This window comes from Cyanistes caeruleus, chromosome 5 (assembly GCF_971803275.1).
Source record: "Cyanistes caeruleus chromosome 5, bCyaCae1.hap1.1, whole genome shotgun sequence".
Taxonomy (NCBI): Eukaryota; Metazoa; Chordata; class Aves; order Passeriformes; family Paridae; genus Cyanistes; species Cyanistes caeruleus.
Genome location: NC_141705.1, coordinates 38,811,162 through 38,834,762, shown reverse-complemented (window position 1 = coordinate 38,834,762; position 23,601 = coordinate 38,811,162). Strand labels below are relative to the sequence as shown.

Here is a 23,601-nt window from a genome sequence, read left to right as displayed (position 1 = left end):
CATTGCACTCCACTACACCCGTGTGCCCTTCTGCACACTTTTTCTAGAAGCTTTTCAAATGACGTCAGGATTCTGAATCTCATACTGCAAGATGGTGCTGTCAACCTTTGTAAAATCTTTTGGTTCATAACTTTTTGAGGAGAAGGTTTCAGTGAAAACAAACCACCTGGAGAATTCTAGCTTGAAAAATTAATTTTTCTAGGTTCACAACTGCAAAGAAAACATCTTTGAAAATAAAAGAGCTGTTGAATAGGGCCTATGTTTTTTTCCCCTAAGATAACTCATAAATAGGTGAAAATATTTTGCTTAAAAAAAAGTTTGCTAGGTACATCTTATCCAAGGACAAAAAATGTGGCTAGAAACCAAATGTGGATGGAAAAATTTCATCCAGAAAGGAACTTTTCAGAAATAAAAACTTGATTGAGAATTTACAGGAGTCAGTGGAAAATCTTTTCCCAAAGTTGCTTTTGCTTGAGTCTGTAATGCCTTGTCCTGTCAAACTCCAGAGTAAATGCTTGACTTGACATTCCAAACTCCTCCAGTGCTGATATGCTGAAGGTATGTGTATGTTTAATGGTTCAAGTCCTACATAATGGAAAACAAGATAAAACTGAGCTCTCAGGGCAATTTCAATGGTGGTTTTTGGTACAGCTAAAAGGGAAAATGTCCTTGTTGCAGAGCATACAGAAGAATGTTTCTATGGTCAGAATCAGGTCACATATCACTGGGTTGTTTGGGGAGAAAAGTGTAGTTCTTTTGTGTAGGGTTAGTACTGTGTCTTGGTGAGTTTTCTGTGTTGGCTGCTCTCTGCCAAATTCGTTGCCTTTTATTAGGTGCAGTTTTTAGTGGTCAGTGCGGGAAATCTTCAGACTCTTTGCCTTCCCTTTTCTGTGTTCCTAAAATCTGAACACATTTTTTGGATTAGTTACATTTTGTAACTATTTCTTTTTTCTTTATGTTTTAGCAGACTGCTGGAAAAAATATCCTGAAGCATGCTTTTGGCAGTCATCACACTGTGATCATGAAAGTTAAGACCAGGTTGAAAGAAAAGGTGACTTATATGTATAAAAAAGAAGTAGAAAATGTGTCAAATACTGGAAAGCTAGTATTTTATGAAACAATCCAAACAACTTTGTCTTTTAACACAAAAATATAATAATTTCATTGAAAGGATTTTCTTTCAGATTGTTTAATTAAATAAGAATGAACTACTGAATCATAAGGTGTAACAGGGTTAATAAAAACAGGGAATACTGGGTCACTTCCCAGAAGGTTTTTTCTCTGTCTTGTAATCATGTGGTTTTGATTTTGTTTGTGAACTGTGCCAGATCTGTCTTTTCATATGATTTTGAGTATCTGCAAATGCAATTTCTTTGGTTAAAATTAGAAGTGTGCTTTAGATCAAAGACGATGTTAGGGAAAAGAAACACGAAAATAATTTTCATGACCTGGGGATGACCTCCTCGTTGCTTGAGTCTCATAGTGAGGGATGTTCCTGCCCTTTTATGAGATGTATGTATCCACATACAAGCACAAAGGTAGAAAAGTGCTTGTATGCAGTTAGAAAAGGTTTTGCAGCCATACTACTCAGTACTGTTCCTCTGTTTGTCGTATTATTGTTCTAGAATCAAGAGCTTGATCGATGTGTTTTGGGTCAGTCACCACACCATCTTCCTATTTGATTTGCATTATTATTTCCTAGGTTCCCTTTTTTCTTCATTTAGAGGGGTCTTCCTTCTCATAGTGTCCCAAATGCCTCAAGTGACAATATTGCTGTAGGGCTTCTCAGGAGATGCCTTTTGGCTGTTTTATGCTCTCTTCTGTGGGCTGGCTAGTTAGCTACTTCATGGGCTCTCAAGACATGAATAATGGCAGTATGTATGAGAAAAGAAATTTCACAAATCCCAGAATATAAAGGTACAAAATCTATGAATCCACCTTTTAAAACATGCCAGATTTTATTGTACCTCTTTGTTATACCTTGCCAGACTTCTACACCTGCAAAAAAATTGGAATAAAATGTAATAAATCTGGAAGGTAGGGCTTTGTTTTCCTCCTGGTTTCAGTGCTTTAATATTGGTCTGAATTTCAGAAGCCCAGCAAAATCTCAGCTCCCAGTATTTTATTACACTTACTAAAAAAATACAAGTGACTACACAGGAATTGTGGTGAAAATGCCCAGACTGATGTCAGACACCACTAACAGAAGTAACAAAAGCCCTTGGACTTTTATTAGTGAACAAAATTGTCCTTGGGTAAGACGTACCTTTTCACTAACATGATGTTTCCTCTGCATTGTCAAAGAAGAGCTTGTCTGATGTACTGCTAGTAACATAAAAGAGAAAGGAAGTTTCAAGTGAGATGAAAGGGACCACAAAAGATGGATTTTCTGTAGCTGCTTTGTATTGCTCAGGGGAAACAGTAATTAGACAGGGCTAGGAATTACTCCTTGGCTACTGACCCTGCTGGTCATTGCCCTTTAATGTCCTTGGCATATTGGGGGCTAGTGGGTATAATGGTAGAACATGGCTATTATTTGCCCTTTTGTGAGGAATGTGCTTCGTTACTTTGAAGTAGCCTTTCTGTGTGCACTTAGAATAAACCCTAGGTAGGTTCATTTTTTACCACATTTCACAGAGCCCTATTGCCATACATAGGGTTCATTATAAAATAGGTGGCTGCTCAGTGGCTGGTTGACTTTCTGCACTTAGAGAGTGCTGTTCAAGGTCAGGATTGCAATTTCTGTTGTTCTTGACTGAGACCATGTGCACAAGTCCTTTCTGTAAATGCAGGAATGTCTTACTACTCTTTGGGGGTGAGAGGGATGAGGGGTTTGTCTTTACAAACAAGCGGTGGGCCTGCTGATAAGATGAAACTATCACTGAGAGATAACAGAAACAATGGGATGGATTCCATTGAAAGATGAAAGAGGCACTGAGGAAGCACCATGAATTCCACAAGAGTTAAGAATTAAGAAGGGATTATGCATTGTGGAGTGGGAAGGTACCCCAGGTATCAGGCGTTCTGGGAAGCCTGTACCTCTCAAGTACCTCAGCCTGTGGGGAAAGAGAGAAGGGACAAGCAGCTGGGAATTAGGACAAAAAGGAGGCTGCACCCTCCAAAAATTTGAGAGACCCCAGGGGAATGCCCCATGGCCTCTCCCTTTATTCAAATAGAATAAAAAGACTCCTCTGTCTCCTTTTTGGGCATAAACCTCCTCTAGCATTTGTGAATTAATTTTCCTGACAGGGGGAAAGCCTAGTGGAAGCCCTGACAAAAACTGAGAAAATATAAAGCATTACATTTGTTCCCTATATGAGGAAAAATACCTGGCTTTAGGACACTGCAGTGTGTGCTTTGAGCAGGCCTAAAAGTCATTACAGATTTTTTTGTTAAGCATTTCTATCTTATGAAGACTGTTCTGTGTCTCAGCTATACAGCTGTACTGTGCTTTGCAGTCAGGGTCAATGTCCATATGGGATTTTTTTGTCTGGAGCTGCCTTATTTAAAGGCAAAACATCTCCTGAAAGCCTTCTGGATCCACTCACATCTGCTGTGGAGACAAAAGATTTGTCTGGTTCAGTTATCTCCATCATTACTATTGAGTCATAAAACTGTTGTGTGATTCACTTCTTCCTCTTACGCATGAAGTTTGATTTTATTAGCCTCTGCACCAGTTTAGCTTCCTCTCCTTAAACTATTATACTATCTTGCTAGGAGTAATAATCACTTCTTTTCTTTTTAATGTGTAAGGTGATATGAGGGGCATTTTAAAAGGGTGTCTATATTTCAAACATACATGAGTGTGAACAGACAGACCTTCTCCAAGAATACAGGTCTGCATTTCTATCTGGGTGACTGTAAATAAATTATTGAGGTACAATACCAGTTTTTATTCAAAATTTTTACATAACACTGAAAATTTCTGGAGCCAATATTGCAGTGTTTGGATATGTAGTGTTGCTCTACCTCTCTCTACCCATTTAGCCTTTATTTTCTTCTGCTTTATACTGACATGATCTAACCACTGCTGTCTGAAGCACAAGTACAGTTGAGATTTACTGCTGGTTATCGCATAGGCTTCATACCTTAAATGCAGAAACTTGAGAGAGCATTAGCTCACAAAATCAGGCAGGCTTTCACAAAGTTTGCCAGGTTTTTAAGGCTACAATGCAGATGTACTTTTTCTGGACCAACCCCCTTAGTTTCTGAGAATATTGACATAAATCAGGTTGGTTGTGTTCTGGTGTGAATAGGGTCCCTGTTAGTCATCACAAGTCAAATTTTCATATTATTTTCCACATAGGAACAAATTAATAGCATAATTAACTTTTGCACTTTGTCCTCTCATTTTTATAAAAGGTCACTTTGTAACACTTTCTGTAACTTCCATGGCCAATAATCAAAGAAGGTAAGATCAGTAAATATCCAGGCTCATCTAAGTAAGGGGAGCTGAATTAATATGCCAGTGCAAAAGGAACTCTTATTCTGTAATATGCTGTCTACATAAGGGACTTGTTGCAAGGGTACATTTTTGAGAAAATTTTATCATTTTCCCTGTGTTAGCAATGACCAATGCACGCACTTCAGCATCATCTGTCTGAATCAGATCTGCAGCCCACAGGTTTTTTTTCACACAGTGTCGGATTGTGACAAAATAGCAGGGAAATAAAAGAATGTTCCAGTTATCAATCAAGAAGGAACATCCAGTACCAGGAGCCTTGGTGGAGTAACAAGTGCCACTGTGATGCCTCAGAAAGACTCCTGGAAATCCAGGAAGCAAATCTGGAGGCTTATCACTAGTTATTTCTTATTTCTCTTAAACAGAGAAAATACATTTCCCACAATGGACCCAAAATGTCCTTGTGACAGAAGTTGTTGTACTTTTCTAGTCAGAATTAGCTCTCCTCTACGGAGAGAGCAATGCACGGAGTTTTGCTGGGTGAAGATGAACTCTGTGTTTCCTTTGCATGTGCTGGTGAAGCCCAGGGCCCAAGGCAGTGCAGCCCTGAATGCTGCCCAAGCTTGCATTCCTCCTGGAAAATTGCAGTGAGTTCTGGGGAATGATGCTACAGAGGAGGAGCCCTGGCCTGACTTTACTCCCTCAGCTCTTTTCAGAATTGCTTTATGCTCTGGGCACTGCTGGGAAAATCACAGTGTCCGTCATTTCCAGCTCGGAAGTTGCTGCCGCACAAGCTCATGTCTGCACTTCTGTGCTTTTGGCCACCTGCATGGCAGGGGGAATCACAGATGGTTTGGGCTTGAAGGAGCCTTAAAGATCATCTAGTTCTAGCTCCCCTGATGTGGGCACAGGGCCTTATGGATCCCACCCAACCTGGCCTTGACCAGGGATTGGGCATCCACAGCTTCTCTGGGCACCCTGTTCCAGTGCCTCACCACCCTCACAGTAAAGAATTTCTTCTAATCTAAACCTACATAGCAGTGTTTAATTTGGCCTGTAGAATTTACTGAAAAAGAATTATTTACATGTTTTCACTGACTTTTTCCTTGTTTGTTTCCAGCAATAAGGGAGACTTTATTTTCATTTTTTTAATTATTTGTCCAGCATTCCTGCCTAGTTCTTTGACTTTAGAGCCTGGAATCGAGATATAAATGCTGTGGGGTTTTTTCTTATTTTTATTTCTTCTCTTCATGAAATGAGGATAAGAAAAAGCAGAGCCCAAATGTGTCTCCTGCTGGCAGCAGGCATTTGAACTAGTTTAGCTTTGAAATTCCCCATATATTTATTACAAGTAAAAGGAATGAAATAGTTGAGTTCAGTCCCTTTGAAGTGCTCTGATAACTGGCAGCTTCGTAGCTGAAGTAAAAAAGCTGATTCTAGAGTTTGCTGAAAAGAGAAAGCTTGTTAAAGTGAACTTGATGAGGAACATCATGAATACCTGTCTAAATTATGTATTAGCTTTCTCATAGCTGAGTTTATTTTGATGATAAATTGATAGATTGAAAATAAAAAAAAAATCTTCGCTCTATCTGCCAACCAAAACTTGAGGGATACAGTGAGTGCTTTTGAAATGAAAATTCACTTGTTATAATTGGAAAATCATCCTCTCCTACAGAGCACAGTGGAAGTGATGAATCTATTACATCCCAGAGCCAGCATCACAGTGGACAGAGAGTTACTCATGACATCTTTGTAGTGCCAGTGTCATTTATAAAGAATGCCAGGGTATGTTTTGGTCCGTGTTTTTTCCTAGCAGTGAAAGCAGAAACTGTTTGGCAAAAAAACCCTGTTTTGTGGTCTGCCACAGACTGGTAAGGGTGGCAGACCACCCTTATTCCCACACCCAATTTCCAATGCAAGGCTGGTTCACAGATTGGTAAGGGTGAAAAACAATTTTGTGTTTGGTTTTTTAGGAACCTCATCTTCAGTGCTGAGCTAATGATACTTGCTGCTGTAACACTAAGGGGTTCTGTAAATGCAAAGTCCTATTTAGTTTTCTTAGGGCAGGAGAAATGCAATCTGTTATAAAACTAATTTGGTTAATCGAGATGTATATATAGAAGGTTATTTGTTGCTTCTAAAACTCTGATGATTTTTAAAATATGCTTTGAACTTGAGAGGCGTTTTTAACACATTTACACAAAATGAGGAGTTTGTGCATATCACATTCCAGTGTTTCTTATTCAGTTAAAAGGGTTTGATTAAATAAACAAACTTGTTTTGCTTTACAAGTGATTTGTTATGATTTAAAGGATCATCACCACCTGTATTGGATAGAACCATCAATTTGTGCACAGTAACACCAATCTAGTGGGCAAAAATTGTTGTATACTGTGGTAAAGCAGGTGGGCTTACTTCCCAAAATGCTGGATGCAGTGCTACACTGTGCAACACTTCAGTGTAAGTGCAGCATATTGTGTGGAAAGATCACGGGGATGTGCCAGCAAAGAGCTGTAGGTGGAACTGAGCAGATGCTTTGCCCACTTTTTGTGGGAGACTGTGCCAAGTCCTGTAGCTGCTGGGGTGAGAGTGGGCTGTTGGGAACCTGGAGAGAGCACTGAGTCATCCAGAACTTTTGTGGTGGAAATAGCTGTCTTGGGCATGAGGTAATCTGTCTGGAGAATTGAATTTCCAATGCAAGGACACGTAAGATCCTAGTTTGAAGCCCAGCTCACAGGCTTTGTACTCAGTAGAATGGGGATCGCATCTTAATTTGTACATGTCAAGGCCAGCAGAAACAGCTGCTGCTTGTGAGCTTGCACTCCAAATTTAATGTGTATAATGTGTACAGGATTTATTATTAACTTTGATTTTAAGCAGTAGTGTTCAAGTAATTATGAAAATTTCCAGGAAGAGCTTGAAACTGGTTTTAAATCATATCTGTTAAAAGTACATATGGTTTTTTAAAGTAAGAGGTTGCCAAAAGATCTTTGATATTCTTTTCATCTTGTTTTCTTCCAGTGTATTTTCCAGCAGTTAATGGCAAGAAAGGGAAATACTAGTTTTTTCAAAAATCTTTGGTGTTGACTGTTGTCCTGTTTCTGCTTTGATGTAAGCCACCAGGGAAACTTCCAGTAGTTTCTTGTTCAGCAAGGTTAGACTGATGCTACCATCTTAGTAAATGTTTTCCTAAATTTACATAAAGCCTATGCAGTGATTTAGAAACTAATACTGCATTGTGACTGTCTTCCAATGCCATTTTCTCCACAAACTGTGGAGATCAACATTTCCATTGAAATTCTGTTATGAGGCAGGTTCAAGATGTTTAGTTTACACGGGATTAGAAATCTTAATTTTCTAATTTGTTCACTTTTTTATTTGGCATCTTCATTTATTCTTTTACTCTCTGTTTTTCATATTTGAGGGAGAAACCCATTTTATAATCTTTGGTTTTCCATGTAGTTGGTCTCCAGATAATAAAATAATTTGAAGTGTAAAAGAGTCTCCAATAACATTCAATGAATGAATTTCTTGCCAGCAAGGTTCTGAGATTTTTTTTCTGCCATTTATCTACATGAGAAGTTCGCTGGTTACCATATTAAAAGTGGCAAGCAACTGTAAGTAATCAGAAACACTAAATCTGTTATTTCAGGAATGTTGTTGACTTTTCCATCAGAAATACAGGAAAGCAGAAGGACCCAGTTTTTAAGGATATTTGAGGCTGGTTTGCAAACGAGTTCCTTACGCACTTAAACTTCCTGGGACTCAGTTGTTTTTCTCCCACATGGCTTTCAGTTCCACGAGTGAAATACTGTACATTTCAAGGCTAACTACTTGACATTAGAGCACAGCTAGTGGCAGGACGTTGCCTTGACTCGTAGGATATATAATTAGCAGGTGGTAAATTTCTTGTTCCTTTGTTTTAGAAAATTGCTGTCTTTACTGCACAAATACAGCCTGACCTGAAAATGGCAGCGGTTAGTCACTGTTAATTGGATGACCTGTCTAGCATTAATGATGTACAAGCTGTTCCTAGGATGACCTTTGCTGACAGTAACTGCAGAAGAGAATGGTGACATTCACAATGTTTGCCAGGCACCAGAAAAGCACAGTGTTTTAAAATACTTCTTTCCTCAATCGTTTATCAGGTTGTAACGGATGTACCGCACGTAGTCTATCCAAAGGCGTGCAAAAGCCTTCTAAAAGCCATTATGATGTGATGGCTTAGGTTTCACTGGAATTACTGATATTTGTAAACTTGATTGCTGCATCTCATTCCTTATGTTAGAATTCACTTATTCATTCCTTACCAGGAACCTCTGTATCTGAGCTGAAATTAGGTGTGAGAATTTATAAATGCCATACATTTTTTGTCATACTTTTGCTACTGTGAATGACAGGCTATTGTTTGTCAAGATTTATCATCAAAAAATTAATGAAATTCATTAAAGAAGAATTTTAAATATTTAGACAATGTAAATGTTCCTTAGTGTTTATTTTATCTTAGACCTTGGGAATCCATGAAATCTTACTTTTTTCTGTGGGGGTCAAATAATTGAGAAAAGGCAGTTATTATTTCTTCAAGCTTCTTCTTCTTTAAAGCCAATTCCAGTTCTGCAGTGGAAGAGAAGTTTTTCTACTGGTTTGAAGACACTGTTTAAAAGTTCTTCATCAAACTGACATTTACAGAGTCTTTTAATTAAAAAAAATAAAAATAAAAAATCTATGAGGCAATTGCAGTTACGGAACCTTACGAAGGGTGATTAAGGTCTGCATTAAATGGTTCATGAAGGATTAATGAGAAGAGGAGCTCCTACTCCAGCTAAGTATCGTGCTGGGAGCAGGTGACCCAGAGACTGTTTTCTCCACGGGCTGGAATGTTCTATAGAGAAGGCTGAAACTTATAGAAATGGTGTAGCAGGACATATTCTATGACTAGACTGGGGAAACCATAAAGTGCTAAGGTTGAATGACCTGATTTCTGGCAGCCTTGGCTTTTGAGGTATTTGTTAGCCTGTGCAGTGGAGGAGCAGCAGCAGCAGCAGCAGCTGGTTCTTTCTGGTGCAGTGGTGGGCGTGGAATGCTGGCTGCATTGCACTGATGAAATGAATGAGTTTTCCTAAGATTTTTATATACAGTATGAAATTCAGTACTTATATTGAGCAGAAACCCAGTACTTCTTTGGTTGCTGTGCCTAGAATTAAGAAAGTGATAGGGCTGGGAGCTGTCAGAGGTATGGACAGGTGTGGACCGGGTATCCTGGTTCTCTTCAGCCATAGGATGGATAGGAAATGGGTGTATTTGCTTCAGAGACTGGGATAAATAAATGCCCAAGGGAGATAAAATATAAATACAGAATTTACATTTTGAAGCAGGGCTGTTATTCAGCTGTTATATTTTCCTTCTCATACTTTTTAAATTTGCTTTTAGATACTTCAACTAATCTTTAACTCTTGATCTGCTAGCAAAACTTAGGAGTTGTGCTGACACCTCAGTGCTAAGAGGAGTCTTTGAATACTGGTTTCACATTTTGTGTTAGGAGTTGTGTAATTTTTCTTTATCACTCCATAAACCGTCGTTGTTCCCTTTCACTGAAAATCACTGCCTTGTTTGTGGTGTTGGGAAGTACTGCTGTCCTGACCAAGCCCTCCAGGACACGATGATTGGTATATTTGACCTAAGGAAAATGGGGCTGACCTCTTCAATCACTTTTCATAGGAAACACTTTCTATATTTCCAGTGACTGGTTACCTCTTCCTGGCTCATTTGGGGTGGGTCATTGCTACTGAAGATACAAAGGTGTACTCTTGGCTCACTGTGGACCCTGTGTGACTGTTTCCATGAGCCCTTCTAAACACTGTTAACGATTGTTAGAGGGGAAGGCCAAGTAATACCCTGTGGGAAACATATGTTTCTCTTTACTCATTTGAACCAGGCCTGTAAAATTCAAGTGGGCTGGAAAGGTGGGGGATTAATGCACAGGTCTGGGAATCAGAAGAAAATGTTTCTCCTTCAGGCTTCCTTAGGTACGTCCTGGGGAAAAGCACAGGTGCAAAATGCAGCTGTGTTCATATTTACAGGAGTAACAATTTTTCCTGTTAGCTTGTGAAGCATTTTCCCCGTAAGTAAGATGCCAATGTACGTGTGTGTGAGTATTCTGAGTACATGGGATGTGCAGTGCTGCATATTTCATTATATACCATCCATCTGTTTTCATGGGATCAGGTTGATTGTGTGGTCTGATTATTCTTGATGATTAAACCTCTTGCATTCCCTGGTATTAGCACAAAGAGAGAGACAGTAAATAGGATCTCAATGCCAAAAGAGGAAATGGAGGGGTTTAGTGACAGTAATGGTATTCTCTTGGTCAGATAAAATGAAACTGTTTCACTCAAATTAGGAAACTTAAACCTGTCTAGCAAAGCATTTCAGGGATGAATCCATATTTATAAAACCAACTTAGCTGGAAGGAGAGGAAGACATGGTATTATTAGCACTGTGTGTGCTAGCATCTTATCACTGGATTAAGGTTAACAGGCACAGACTGAAGGGTAATAAGTAGATATGGCTGCATGCTTGATTAGCAATTACTTAGGTCTTGTTTGTGTAACATTTTTCCTGGCTTGAATTTGCCCCTTTAATAGTGCTAAAGGCTATCACAAAGTGTGGTTGAAGATCCACAGAGACTATAATTAACTGAATGTTTGATTAAAGCAGTTACAACAGAACTGCATTTTTAAAGGAAAAATATAAGTGAAAAGGAGCTTCAGCCTAGAAAATAGCATATTCCTCATTTTAGTTCCAGGACATCCCTCTTGATCTTGTTCAGTTATTTACATGTACACTAAAACCTCTCTGGAATGAGGGCCCAAAATGTAGTCTTTTAAAAGGTAAATCCTTCACTGCTCCATAAGACATATGTTATGTGGTCTATTTAATGTCTATGGTCATGAGAATGAGACTATTTAGCAGCTGGGAAAACTGGATGGCTTTTTTATACAGAGAATATATATTGAATATATGTGTATTGTATGGCTTTTTAATATGTATAAAATTTACATTAAATATACACACAAACATTCAATATAGATATATGATATAGATATTATATATGGGATATTTAAGCATACATTTAATTCTGTTTATTAGAATGTTAATTGGAAATTATTGATTTTATGAGTTAGGTTGTTGCACTTGGTTCATAAAGTCTGCACTGAATATCCAAAGCACGTGCTGAGTAAGATTTTTCAGATCACTGTGATCAACAGCTGTTCACTGACATTGCTTTTGTGAAAAAATTGCAGTTTAATGCATGTGTAGTAGAATGTGCTTAGCCTAATCTTGGAGAGAATAGCTAAGACAAGAAGCTCTGTTAATGTCAGTTTATATATTTTAAAACTATGTAATCAAGACACACTTCTGTAGTATTGATGCATCAATTGCATTAGATCTGAACAGCAGTAATGTTAATGTCGGTGCTTAGCATTTATTTTGGCACACTGCTGTCTTCTGTTCTTCTCACTCTGCCTTTGGCAAACAGCTGAATATCAATTAGCATTTGTTAAGCTAGAGTTTAGAAAAAGCCCAAAATCCCTTTTTCTGAAGGAGATCCTTGGGAATACCATGCCCAGCTGTAGTAACAGTCATACCCACATCTCAGGTGTGTGATCCAGTCCACGGGTGATGTTTTTATGTTGTTCTAAGACATGTTCTTCCTTTTTCTTGCAGGAGAGCCAGAATTTAAATATGTTGGGAATATGCATGGGAATGAAGCTGTTGGAAGGGAGTTACTCATCTTCTTGGCGCAGTACTTGTGTAATGAATACCAGAAAGGAAATGATACTATTATCAACCTGATCCATAGCACACGTATCCATATCATGCCGTCTTTGAACCCAGATGGATTTGAGAAGGCAGCATCCCAGGTTTGTAAGGCTCTGTGTGTAAGAATAGCTAGCAATGTCTGTCAGCTTTACCATAATGGACTAACACTTTTACAGACACATGGACTCCTGGTGGCAACTGTTGAATGGAACAACATAACCAAACTATTTACTAATAGTACATTAGGCTTGTTATGTTTAACAAGGAGGATTTTATGCTTGACTTTTCAACAAGTAGCCTTCTTTCCTGTGATTTTAAAATGTAATTATGTTTATGTTTCATAAATATTCTTTCATCTAAGTTCACTGACTGAACCGCTTCTTAAACACGTAACTTCCTAAACTAGTAATAAATGATGTTTCAAAAGTGCTAGAAAAGGGAAATTTTGTTTTTTTAAGGATATTCCAGTTAAAAAAATTATTCATATTCACCAGAGCTTGGTCCCGAAACAACAAACGTTATGAGCCATCTTTTTAATATTAATAACTTTGATTCTTAATTTCATGTGTGAGGTACTTTAATTAATTATTAAACTTTTAATTATTATTAAAAGTTATATTTATTATAAAAAGTAAACTTTTAAATTATTAACTTTTAATTAAGGTATTCGTCAAGAAAATTTAGTATGCATTTTAGGGTGATGACTCAGTCAAGAAACATATAATGCATTAATGCATAATTAGCAAATGGAAGTCAAATAGTAACCCTGTTATACAGATTCTGGTGTTTTGATATAAACAAAAATAAGAATTTCCTTGCTTACAAGGTTTATTTATTTTTAGAATTAATATTGAAATGTTGAAAGTTGTCATGTGGCTATTTATGATTAAATAAGTAAAACTTTATTAAGGTCCTTATTAAACTGATTTTCATGAAGTCTCTAAAAATATGCACACTCCTTATATTTGGTCATATATCTCCCTCTCGTGGCAGTGAAGCAGAAGCTGTCCTTAGCTTGGGCATTTTGCTACTTTGAAATCTCTCTCCGTAGAGGTTCTGTAATATTATTTTAAACTTTTGCTCCTTAGCCAAAGTACACCTGCTTTTATATGGTTGCCTTTAAATATGACTTATAATAAGATCAGATTTAGTACTGTTGTTCTCATTTAGAATACCTTGATCCTGTACACAGAGTGTGTAGATTCAGTATAGCCCAGTATTAAAACCAGTAACCAAACTTAACCTACATTAAAGAGCACTGAAAGCTTACAGAGAGAAGCTGGGGAAAACTATGCATTCTGAAGGCATTTCCTTAATGAAAACCTAAACTTATTTTAGAAAATCAGTTTAAAGAAATAAATTTGCAAAAATTCTTATTTCTACCATTTCAGTGAACAACACTGACAGACACAATAAAAGATTCAATTAAAGATTAAGGTCCTTCTTTACCCTGAAGTTATTTAGAAGAACTTGAAACAAGTGCAAACATTCCTTGTGGCTTCCAGATAAATCTACAGGTGCTGTAACTCTTGCTGCAGTGAGATCTGTAATTCAAAGTCAGGGCATGAAGCAATGGGGAAAAGCCAGGTCTGGGGGGAAGACACCACTGACCCTGAAAAATCTGATAATGCTGGTAATTTTAGTCATCCTTAGTCCAAGTGTGCCATTTGAGAATCAGCCTCAAGAGTAAGAGAATAAGCCTCACCTGCAAGATGCTCAGTGAAACAGAGGTTGGTTTTGTACCCACCAAGCTTTAGGGAGGAATAGGGGTGACAGACTCAGCTCTTGGTGCCTCAGGAGATTTTTCTCCCACATCACCCCTTCTTATTCTCAAGCACATGAGAAGTAACCATACCCATATAAAGCTTGATATGTAATCTCCTGAATCTACTCATCTCCCTTCTCTTTGTATTCCCTTTCCTCATTTAGCCTGGTGAACTTAAAGACTGGTTTGTTGGTCGAAGCAATGCCCAAGGGATAGACCTAAACCGAAATTTTCCCGATCTCGATAGAATAGTTTACGTTAATGAGAAAGAAGGTGGCCCAAACAACCATCTTCTGAAGAACATGAAAAAAGCTGTGGACCAGAATCCCAAGGTAAGTAGAGGCTGAATGTTGGGTCACTGACATAGCCATTTCTTCTCTTTTATGTAAGCAAACAGTAGTGACCTCTAAGAGCTGTGTGTATGGTCTTTATTGTTCACATTGTTCTGAATATTTTGTCCATTTTATTAAATTTATCCATCTGATGCTTCTTGAATTTTTCCTCAGAATGGATTGCTGTAGCAAACTCTTTTGATCCATCTTAATTCTTAGACAATTTCTCAGTCAAAAGATATTTTATATTATTTTTTGTACAGCTGTCTTTCTTGATTTTAAGCTGGTTTTCCAAATATTTTGCATTTTTACAATTGCCAGAAATTCACTTGTGTATTGTGCTTAATTATATTTCTAGCTAGATAGCTATTGTCATGTACAACATATGCATTTTTGTTGAGTTTAAGCCTTTAATATGCAGCTGTATATCTGGAGGGATTTTTATCTTCTTGTGTTTATCCCCAGAGGAAGTTCTATAAAATCAAGTGTTGTGACTGCAGTCCCATAAGACTGTGGCCTTAATAACTGTGTTCTGTCTTCAAATTCAAAATATTAATAAAGTGATTTTACTTTCCATGCAGAGAAAAGACTGCAGCAACCTTTATTTTTAATTATTTTATTTTTCCATTTTTTAAAAAAATTGGGTAGGCTTTTTTATCCATAATGGGAAGAAGTAAAAGATTGGTTTTTTGTAGTCTTATTCTGAGATAGCTGACACCAGTCTTGGACTTATACTAATCCACTTAATATAATTATAAATCTAATTTAAAGACTGATTTAATTTTCTCTGAAGCCAGAATAAAATTGCTGTCTTGCACAGTGTATGTGTCAATAATTAGGCTCACTGTATTTCATTGAATGTTTCTACATTGGATTTTTGATTTGTAACTGCTGGCAATGCTCTTTTGTTGCAGCTTGCTCCTGAAACTAAAGGTGTCATTCACTGGATTATGGACATTCCTTTTGTGCTCTCTGCCAATCTTCATGGAGGAGACCTCGTTGCAAATTATCCTTATGATGAGACTCGGAGTGGTATGTAAATAGAAGTTAACATGAAACAGTAGGAGATAGAAATTTCATTCTATATTTATTTCACTGTTAGCTAAGATCCATTTTATAAACCTTGCAAACAAAATCGCAAAACACTGCAAAACCATATAAAAATTGAAAAAAAAATTATAAATGTTATTTATAGTCATTGCATTGTAATGACTTATTTCTTCATCCTAATACCATGTTTCAAGTTTGTCACTGTATGGCCATATTTTCGAGTTTTGAAGATGATTGTTTCAGTAGGTTTACGTGACAAAAATGATGTCATACCTGAGGGAATCATAGTCCTTCAGATGTATTAATCAAGGCAACTTAGCTCTTAAATTAGCTGGGGCTGTTTGTACCCTGTTAAATTGCGTGAGAAAGATGTGTCTGGGTTAAGCTTTCTTGCACCTGTAAAAAATGAATTTCTGAAAGCAGTGGGTGCTAACAGAAACAACTACCACTGTTGCCATTATCAGTATTGATCCTTCATAAAAAGGATCACATTAAAGAGAGTAAAAAGGATCACATTATCATAAAGTATACAGCAATATTAGTTTGTTTTTTTTTCTTCTACAGTGGGATGAACACATGACTGAAGTTTGAAATTATATTGTTTGTGATTCTCTTCTTTCATTTGACTTTATCACGGCTTAATTGCAAATCCTTCTAATATCTGACTATAAAACTCTTTAGGGAGACATCTGTGTTTTCAAACTGTGTGTTCATCTAAAAACATCTAAAGCCTAGAATAGCTTAAGTTTTGCACTTTTAAAGTCATATTTTCAAAAATATTAAGACTGTTGTGATTAGCCACTTTAATGATAGGGCAACAATTGATGAAGTCATGGGGAAATGTTAACATTAGAAAGATAATGCTATATTAACTTGTGGTGCTGTAGGACACTTACCTGTGCACACAGTATTTTTAGGCACAGTTCTGCTGTGTGGTGCTGGTGACCTAAGATGTGAGTCTAGTCACTATGACTGCCCTTTTAATAATCCTTGTTCCTGGAATTTTTTTCCTCCCTAGGCAGTGCTCATGAGTACAGCTCCTGCCCCGATGATGCTATTTTTCAAAGCCTGGCTCGCAGTTACTCTTCCTTTAACCCTGCTATGTCTGATCCAAACAGACCACCATGTCGTAAAAATGATGATGACAGCAGCTTTGTGGATGGAACAACTAATGGTGGTGCGTGGTACAGTGTCCCAGGAGGTGAGCCCACCCCACAGGAGTCTGTGTCACTGGCTATTCTGAGCTTGAGTTGTGTTATCTACAACTTTTGGTTTTAGCCTTTTTGGTTTTTTAGCCTTTTTAAAGCTAAATCAAAGACTGATCATTCACCACAGTACATCTGTAAAATCTGATAAAGCTCACTGTGATAACCATTAAAATTCTCCTTTTTATTGCTTTTTGTACAGTGTTAAGGCTTCAGGTCAATGCACATTTAATAGTTCTTCAGTGGGCAAATGATAGCTCTGTTATCATGAAATATTATGGGAGTTTGTTTTAGGTGGGGAGGGGTTAAGAAAAGAGTGAGAAATCCCTGACAAAACCTCATTAGAGCAGGCTGGTGATGGTTCCTTTGAACCTCAATAAAGAAGGCATCCAAGATGAAGGAAGCAGGGAAGCCTGGTTGCCTGATTTTGAAGTGTTATTGAAAATGGGAGTTTGGCCTTGGATTTTAATGGGAGCAAAACCAGCCATGAAGATACTTCCATTTGCATCTCCATGCTTTGTGGCTTGGTTAGTGCCTGATTCCTGCCCAGGTGCTGTTTCCCTACACTTTGGTAGAGCCCTCTGTGCTAAGAGGAGCAGCAGAGCTACTATGGGCATGTCCAGGCTAATTTTCCCGAAGTCCAGGAGAGTATCCTGAAATGAGACATTTAATTCAAATGAGACATTTCATTCCTTTCTATTAAAAATTATGATATCTTTGTAAACTGAACTAAACAGGTCCTGGCATATCTAAATCTTAAGAGTGTTCTGCCTCTGCTAAACTTGGAATGAAAACTGAGCTGAAGACTTCTGAGCCAGCTTGTGCTGGAGTGATTTCCCTGTGCTTTGGTGCTGTTGATTTATGCTGGATAACTTTGAACACACATAAGTGTTTTGTTCTTTGCTTTTCTCTTGATATTCAATTTCAGTCTCTGAATGAATTTTAAATTTTTATCTGAAGTAAGTAGGATTCTCTAAGCATTAGACAGCCTAAGTGGTAGCCTAACTCTGCTTCTCTTACAGTAAAGGTGGTACTAAAAAAAGAAAATATTTAAGCTCCTGTGAAGAAATTAGAAGCAGAACAATGACTGGTAGTGCTCACACAGCTGATGATCACCAGTGGCTGAGTGTGGAGTAAAATATTGAAATTTCTGAAAGTAACTAAAACTCCAAAATATCTTTCTGTGGGGCTTTTCAGACTTTGAAATGGAACCATTAAAACACCCTTGAAAACTGAAGTTTGCAAAATCTGAAAAAAATGTTAATATAAACAATATATTGAAAACTTTAATAGCTAAAATGTGTTTCAATTTAGTTAAAATTTATTTTAATGAAATATTAAATATTTGCCATAAAAACATGGATATATTTAACTTCAGCTTATTTTTCCTTAAGAAAATGCTAAGAAAAGCAGTTTTTCCACTGTTTTGATGAAAAGCTTTGATTCTGATTAAACAGCATATGGCAAAGACATTTTTCCATTGGAAAAAGTTTCTGGAAAGTTTGATTTCCTCTTTTTGGATCTTATTTTAAGTTAGACAGTTAATTTCCCAAGTGAGGCCTTTCTTTTTCTCATATTTGTACAGACATTAATAGGCAAGAATCCTAGTGCTAAGCAGGATCTATCATCCTAATATGGTGCAGCTAATAAAAAATAGAGAGACAACAATATACTTTGGACCATACAGATTGAATCTGTTATTGTTTTGGGGTTTTTTTTTTTCCAAGAGTAGAAATTAGCTGGCAAGCTGTGATTTGAACAAAACCTCCATGGTAGTGTTTGCTGATTTAAACAAATACAATTCAGTGAAAACAGTTCTGCTCTTTCTATGTCTAGTGCTAAGGAAAATAACTAAACACTTCTCAGTTCAAGTGAGAATTTTCTCGGAAGTTTTAATCTGAAAAGCTCCATCTGAAAACCAAAATGTGGCAATTAAGTTATTGATGGTATCAGTGATCCTTTGCTGTCCATATGGTATTGAGCTCAAAGTTAGCAGCAGCATAAGCTGCAACAATTACGTTGCTTTAGGAAAAGTATTCCACTGTACATCCTTACCAGAGTGAGAAATATATCAAAAGAAACTCTGAAGGTCTTGTCTCCATTGTATCTGCTCCTATTAGAGCTGAGGTGGTACTTATCTACTTTTGCATCCTTGGGTTCCTTTCGGCTTCTGTCCCCCAATTTCCCCTTCTCCCTTCCTTTCTCACTCATCTACTAAAGATTCCTTTCTGCACCAAACACAGCTCCAGTATCCACTCCTGCCCATTTTCTGTCTCTATTCCTGCTCATCTCCTAGGTTCTGCCTTTGACAGTACCTTATCTGACCAAGATCTCTGACCTAGGAGAGGATGATTTTTCATTCTAATGAGTTACTACAGCTGCTGTTGCCCTATAGAACTTACCATAGTGCCCCTAGTTGTGCAACATCAATTCTTTGCCCATATAATTGATCCTCAGGGATTTGCACCTTCTGTAAAGACAGGTGGGCCAGCAGCCATCTTCACTGGTTCTTTGGTCTGCAGGGGTGGTATGTGGATGGCTCTTTTGTGGTTGTGGGCTGCTTTTCATGCCTTTCTGAATACCTGGATTCTTTCAGTAGGAAGGCTGAATATCTGTGGCAGAGACATCTGGTAATAGTCCTGGGCTCTAACTGGAAGAAAAGAGGAACACTCCATTGCATTCATGTTCTGTCCTTCCCTTTTGTCTGACCTCAGGATTTCCTCACCAACCTCATGCAAGGTGGCAATTCCCCTTTCTGGCTTTTTGGGTGGAGAGAGTGGATGGTGTAGAGGAATATATGACACTTGCTTCTCTCTCTTAATTACACTTTCTGTGAGGTTTTTCTCAGCATTACTGTTTGGTAGTTACTTCCTTCTGTCGAGCAGGGGTACAGAGAAAGTTTCCCCCAAGAGCACTTTGGTGCTAAGTCTGAGGCCATGATGCTGTTACACTTGTAATTGCATCTGTAATTAGTTGATCCGTGTAGGTTTTTCAGAGACAGCAAAGAGAGGCAGAGAGGTCATCCTTCTGTGTTCAGGAATGGCTCTTTTAGCCATCAGACTCTGGGGAGGAACAAGTTTGTACATAAAAGCCATGTTGTTTTTAATGGAGGCCTTCTCTCTATCAGCATGTAATTAATGTTCACTCGTGCACAAGAAAGCCAAACTAAATTTGCACAAACAGCTTTAATTTTGGCATTTCCTTAGCTGTGTAATTTTTCAACATCCTTAATGACTTTTTAATGTACCTTTTGTGTGGAGTACCTATCTGGAACCATAAATGAGAAGAACAGATAATTATCAATTACTACCTAGCCACATGCCTGTCCTGCTTTTTCTGTCCCTACAGAGTCACCTGAGTCTAATCAGATTCAAGCCATTACGAAAATAGCTTTTCAAAGCAGCTTACATTGCTGTACTATTAGGCTATTGTTTAAATGTCTTTTTAAAATTTTCATATACTCTCAAATCACACTTGCCACTCAAGTAATTCCCAACTTGGATTACCAGTTTTGGAAGCAGCGTAAGGTTTTTTTAGGATTTCACTAAACACTAATGTAGGAGGCATTAATGTTCCCCCCAGTCAAATACTTCCTGTCCTGCTAAAGGTTACTGTATTTTCTATGTGTAGAAGCTGAACTAATTTAGTGCTGTAGCTTGTAGTTCAAAGTCTTAAGCAATTTTGATGCCTGGATGCCAGGGGCACACCCTGCATTCTACTTTATTTATGAAACTTGGTGTTCCTTTATTAAAACCTGAAGAAATTAATTTTTTTCCCATATTTTAAGCTTACTTTTGTAAGCACTAACATAAAGACACTATAGTCCCTCAGTCACTGGAGTAGTGCAACAGAGAAGTTTTTGTGTTCTCAGTTTCAAAGTGCTACTACCCATGGTCAGCAATAAAGGGCATTCATTGCTGAATCTCAGTTATATCTGAGGTATCTAAGCCTTTCTGATCTTCAGAGAGCAGTTCCTGTTAAAGTGTGAGAAAGTTAGTGCTACACTTTGTCACAGGGAAAGGCTTTGGGAGTGTGGTGATATGCACACATGTGATGCATGCTGCAGATAGGGCATTTTGAGAACTTGACCAGTGGCAGGGAAGTTGCTGCAATATTGAATAAATCTTTAGAAATGTTTTGGTTTCTTGCATACTGCACCTAATCACTGAAGCGAACTGGGAGGTAAAGAGTGCACAGCCCAATGCACTCCAGATTATATATCTGGGAGGCCATAGCTTAGATCTTGGCCAGCTGCACCCCATTCTCTGTCCCAGAGTTTTAGATCATCTCCTGCAGTTTAATGATACAAAAGATGATTTTTTCAGGAGCAACGCATAAACCTTGGACAAGGCTGGGCCCCAGGAAACACTATAGGATATGGATGTTGTGCACAATACTGGAAAATACATTGTTTCTTTATTCTTGAGAAACTAGGGCATCCCTGAGTAATGCTTTGGGAGGAAAGATAAATTTTCTGAGAACTAAAACAGTTATGGTCAAGAATTATTGTCACCACAGTAAAATTACATCGTGCCCTTCAGTTCCCTGTTCTCCTCCTCAAGCATTTTTTCTTTCTTTTAGAAGAAGGGCAAAAATCAACAAAAGCAGCATTATCTAGTGTTGAGAACAGAAGCATGATAGTCAGCACTGATGTCAGTACTTTACTCATGGCTCCACTTCTGTCTTGCTGTGTGTTGCTGAATGGTCCATCAGAGAGCTCTGCCTGCTGCAACATCAGAGCCATCCCTCCCAGGAGCCTTTGCCTTCTGTGCTCTCATTTTTCTAAAAAAAAAAAAAAAAAAGAAAAAAAAGAAAGAGAAAAGTTTAGAAATAAAAAGGTTCTTTTAGCAATCAGAAAAATCCTTGTGCCTGTCAGTAGCTGGAAGTCTTGTCGCCTGGGTGGCAGAAAACAGCCTCTTGACCCTAGTGTGTTGGCAAAATCCCACCTGACCCAGTCTGTTTGCTGTCCTGGGGGCTCTCTGGGATGTGACATCAGCTCTCTGGGCACTGTGAGCAACACTGGTGCTTAGTAAAGAGACTGCCTCAGCTCCCATATGTAGCTTGCATAGGGGAACACAGGGCTGAATGAATCTGCTGTCCTAGAAACATTTCTAAATCCCTCAGTGACCTCCATGGAGGGGTTCAAAGGGCTTGATAGCCGCTTTCTTTTCAGGCCTCCATTTGAGAATCCACTGACTCTGCTAGCTAAACAGGCTGGGAAGATGTGGGATAGTCCTACATCAGCTTCTGCAAAGCACAAATTTATAACCCTCCTGGAGAGGCACTGTCCCCCTCCAGCTGATTGATCCAATTACAAAACTGGAAACCTCCTTGCACTGTGGTTGACCAATTTAAGCAAATAGCCAATATACCCATGTAGTAAAAAGAGGGGCTCAGAAAGGTAAAAGAATGCATATTGTCCATCAAGTTTTATCCCTAGTGGTGATGCCACAATGCTACTTACGTGTCAAAATTTCAGTTATTAAAGTTGCATTTATAATGATGTTTTTTTCTCTCTTTCAATGCAGAGGCATTGAGTTGGAGAAACCCCATACCTAGAAAAATTTCCATGTAGATCAATTTTACAGGAAGTTTTATTTTGTGTTATTTTTGGTGGAGAATATTTGAAATCTACGCAGAAAATTTTGACAAGGAAATGTTTGCCATATAAAATGTTACTAATATGAAATGTCATATTTTCAGAAAAAAAACCCAACCCATTTTTTACCATTTTTATAAATCTCTTTTTCAATGTCACTTTATTATGTTTAAGTTGCTTTATAATTAATTGTCATTCTTCTTGGCTTACAAGGTGAGCATCTTTTTTTGGTTATTTTTTTCATGTTGAAATATTTTAGCCATAATCTGAAATAATTTTCTTTCCCAAAAAGAAAAAATGTAATTTATGTGTTGGCTATCCAAAAATGTGTGACCTGAAAGTATACAGGTCACAAGTGCAGCACCAAGTAAAAATATACAGCCTATTTATCAAGGCTTTTCTAAAGTTCACCTGGGAGAAAAATGTATTTAGGAATTATTTGTCCTATTGGTTTCTCTGTTTTAAAGCTTCTGAATTCAAAATTAAGCAGATGGAATGGAGCTGCATCAAGTGTATTTATAGCTGTTCTTTTTTTCATAGTCCCAAAATTTCACGTGTCCCCCTTTTTTTACTTCAGACTAATGCAAAATGCATCACTACCTCTCTTTTCTGGCATTGCAGGAATGCAGGATTTCAATTACCTCAGCAGCAACTGCTTCGAAATCACAGTGGAGCTTAGCTGTGAAAAATTCCCACCTGAAGAAACTCTGAAGGGCTACTGGGAGGACAACAAGAACTCTCTTATAAATTACATTGAGCAGGTAACACAGGAGAGGATGGCAAAACTAGATATTGTGCATAGAGCTTCTAAACTTTGTGCTTTGTGAACATCTAATTCAAATTATCATATTAATCCAGATGTTGCTTTAATTCTTATTTGTCTCTGTGGTGGTAAATCCTGTGTGGTATTTCTAAATAAGTGGAAGAAGAGTGGAAAAGAAGGACACATTTACAGTACAGAGTCCTTCTCACCCTACTTAAGCTGCTGCAGACATTGAATTTAAATTATTTGTGTAGGGTTCCTCAATGAAAAAAAATACAAACCTCCATAGTCTATGACTGACTCTTCCAGTGCTGGTGTGTGTGCTCAGAGAGATGGATTGCCCTCTGCAGATATTCCAGTGTGTCTGCAGACATGGGATGGATCATTCTGTGGATGTACAGGAACCAATATGGATTAGACCATGTTGAATTTCTGAAACCTGAATATTTTAGTTAAAAATTGCAAATATATCTGATATCATTAGCAGTTGCACACCTGAGATTGTGAAATGAGAAACACACTTTGTTAGCTGAGCCGATCAATTAATACATTCATTTCTTTAAGGACTTAATTATGCAGAAATGCTTGTTAGCCTGAAATCTGAAATATTTGAATATTTGAAGTGTTATGCTGTTCTGTTAAAACATTATCTGTAGGCTTA

General features: G+C 37.8%; 1 protein-coding gene and 1 long non-coding RNA gene across 3 annotated transcripts in view; one reads left to right on the top strand and one right to left on the bottom strand.

Moving 5' to 3' along the window:
• CPE (carboxypeptidase E) overlaps positions 1-23,601 on the top strand; it is a 55,649-nt gene that overhangs the window by 24,282 nt on the left and 7,766 nt on the right. The window contains exons 2-6 of the mRNA XM_086891110.1: positions 12,131-12,327; positions 14,156-14,323; positions 15,238-15,355; positions 16,392-16,574; positions 22,799-22,938. Coding sequence (XP_086747236.1) covers positions 12,131-12,327; positions 14,156-14,323; positions 15,238-15,355; positions 16,392-16,574; positions 22,799-22,938 — 806 coding nt within the window. The remainder of the gene's footprint in view (positions 1-12,130; positions 12,328-14,155; positions 14,324-15,237; positions 15,356-16,391; positions 16,575-22,798; positions 22,939-23,601) is intronic.
• Positions 877-3,419, bottom strand: LOC111928367 (uncharacterized). Of its 2 annotated transcripts, none has more exons than XR_015287445.1 (3): positions 3,330-3,419; positions 2,267-2,325; positions 877-903 (listed from the first exon to the last, which is right to left on the bottom strand). It is a non-coding gene; the product is annotated as an uncharacterized LOC111928367 (long non-coding RNA). The 2 variants fall into 2 exon arrangements; XR_002864061.2 differs by lacking the exon at positions 877-903 and adding an exon at positions 1,934-1,998.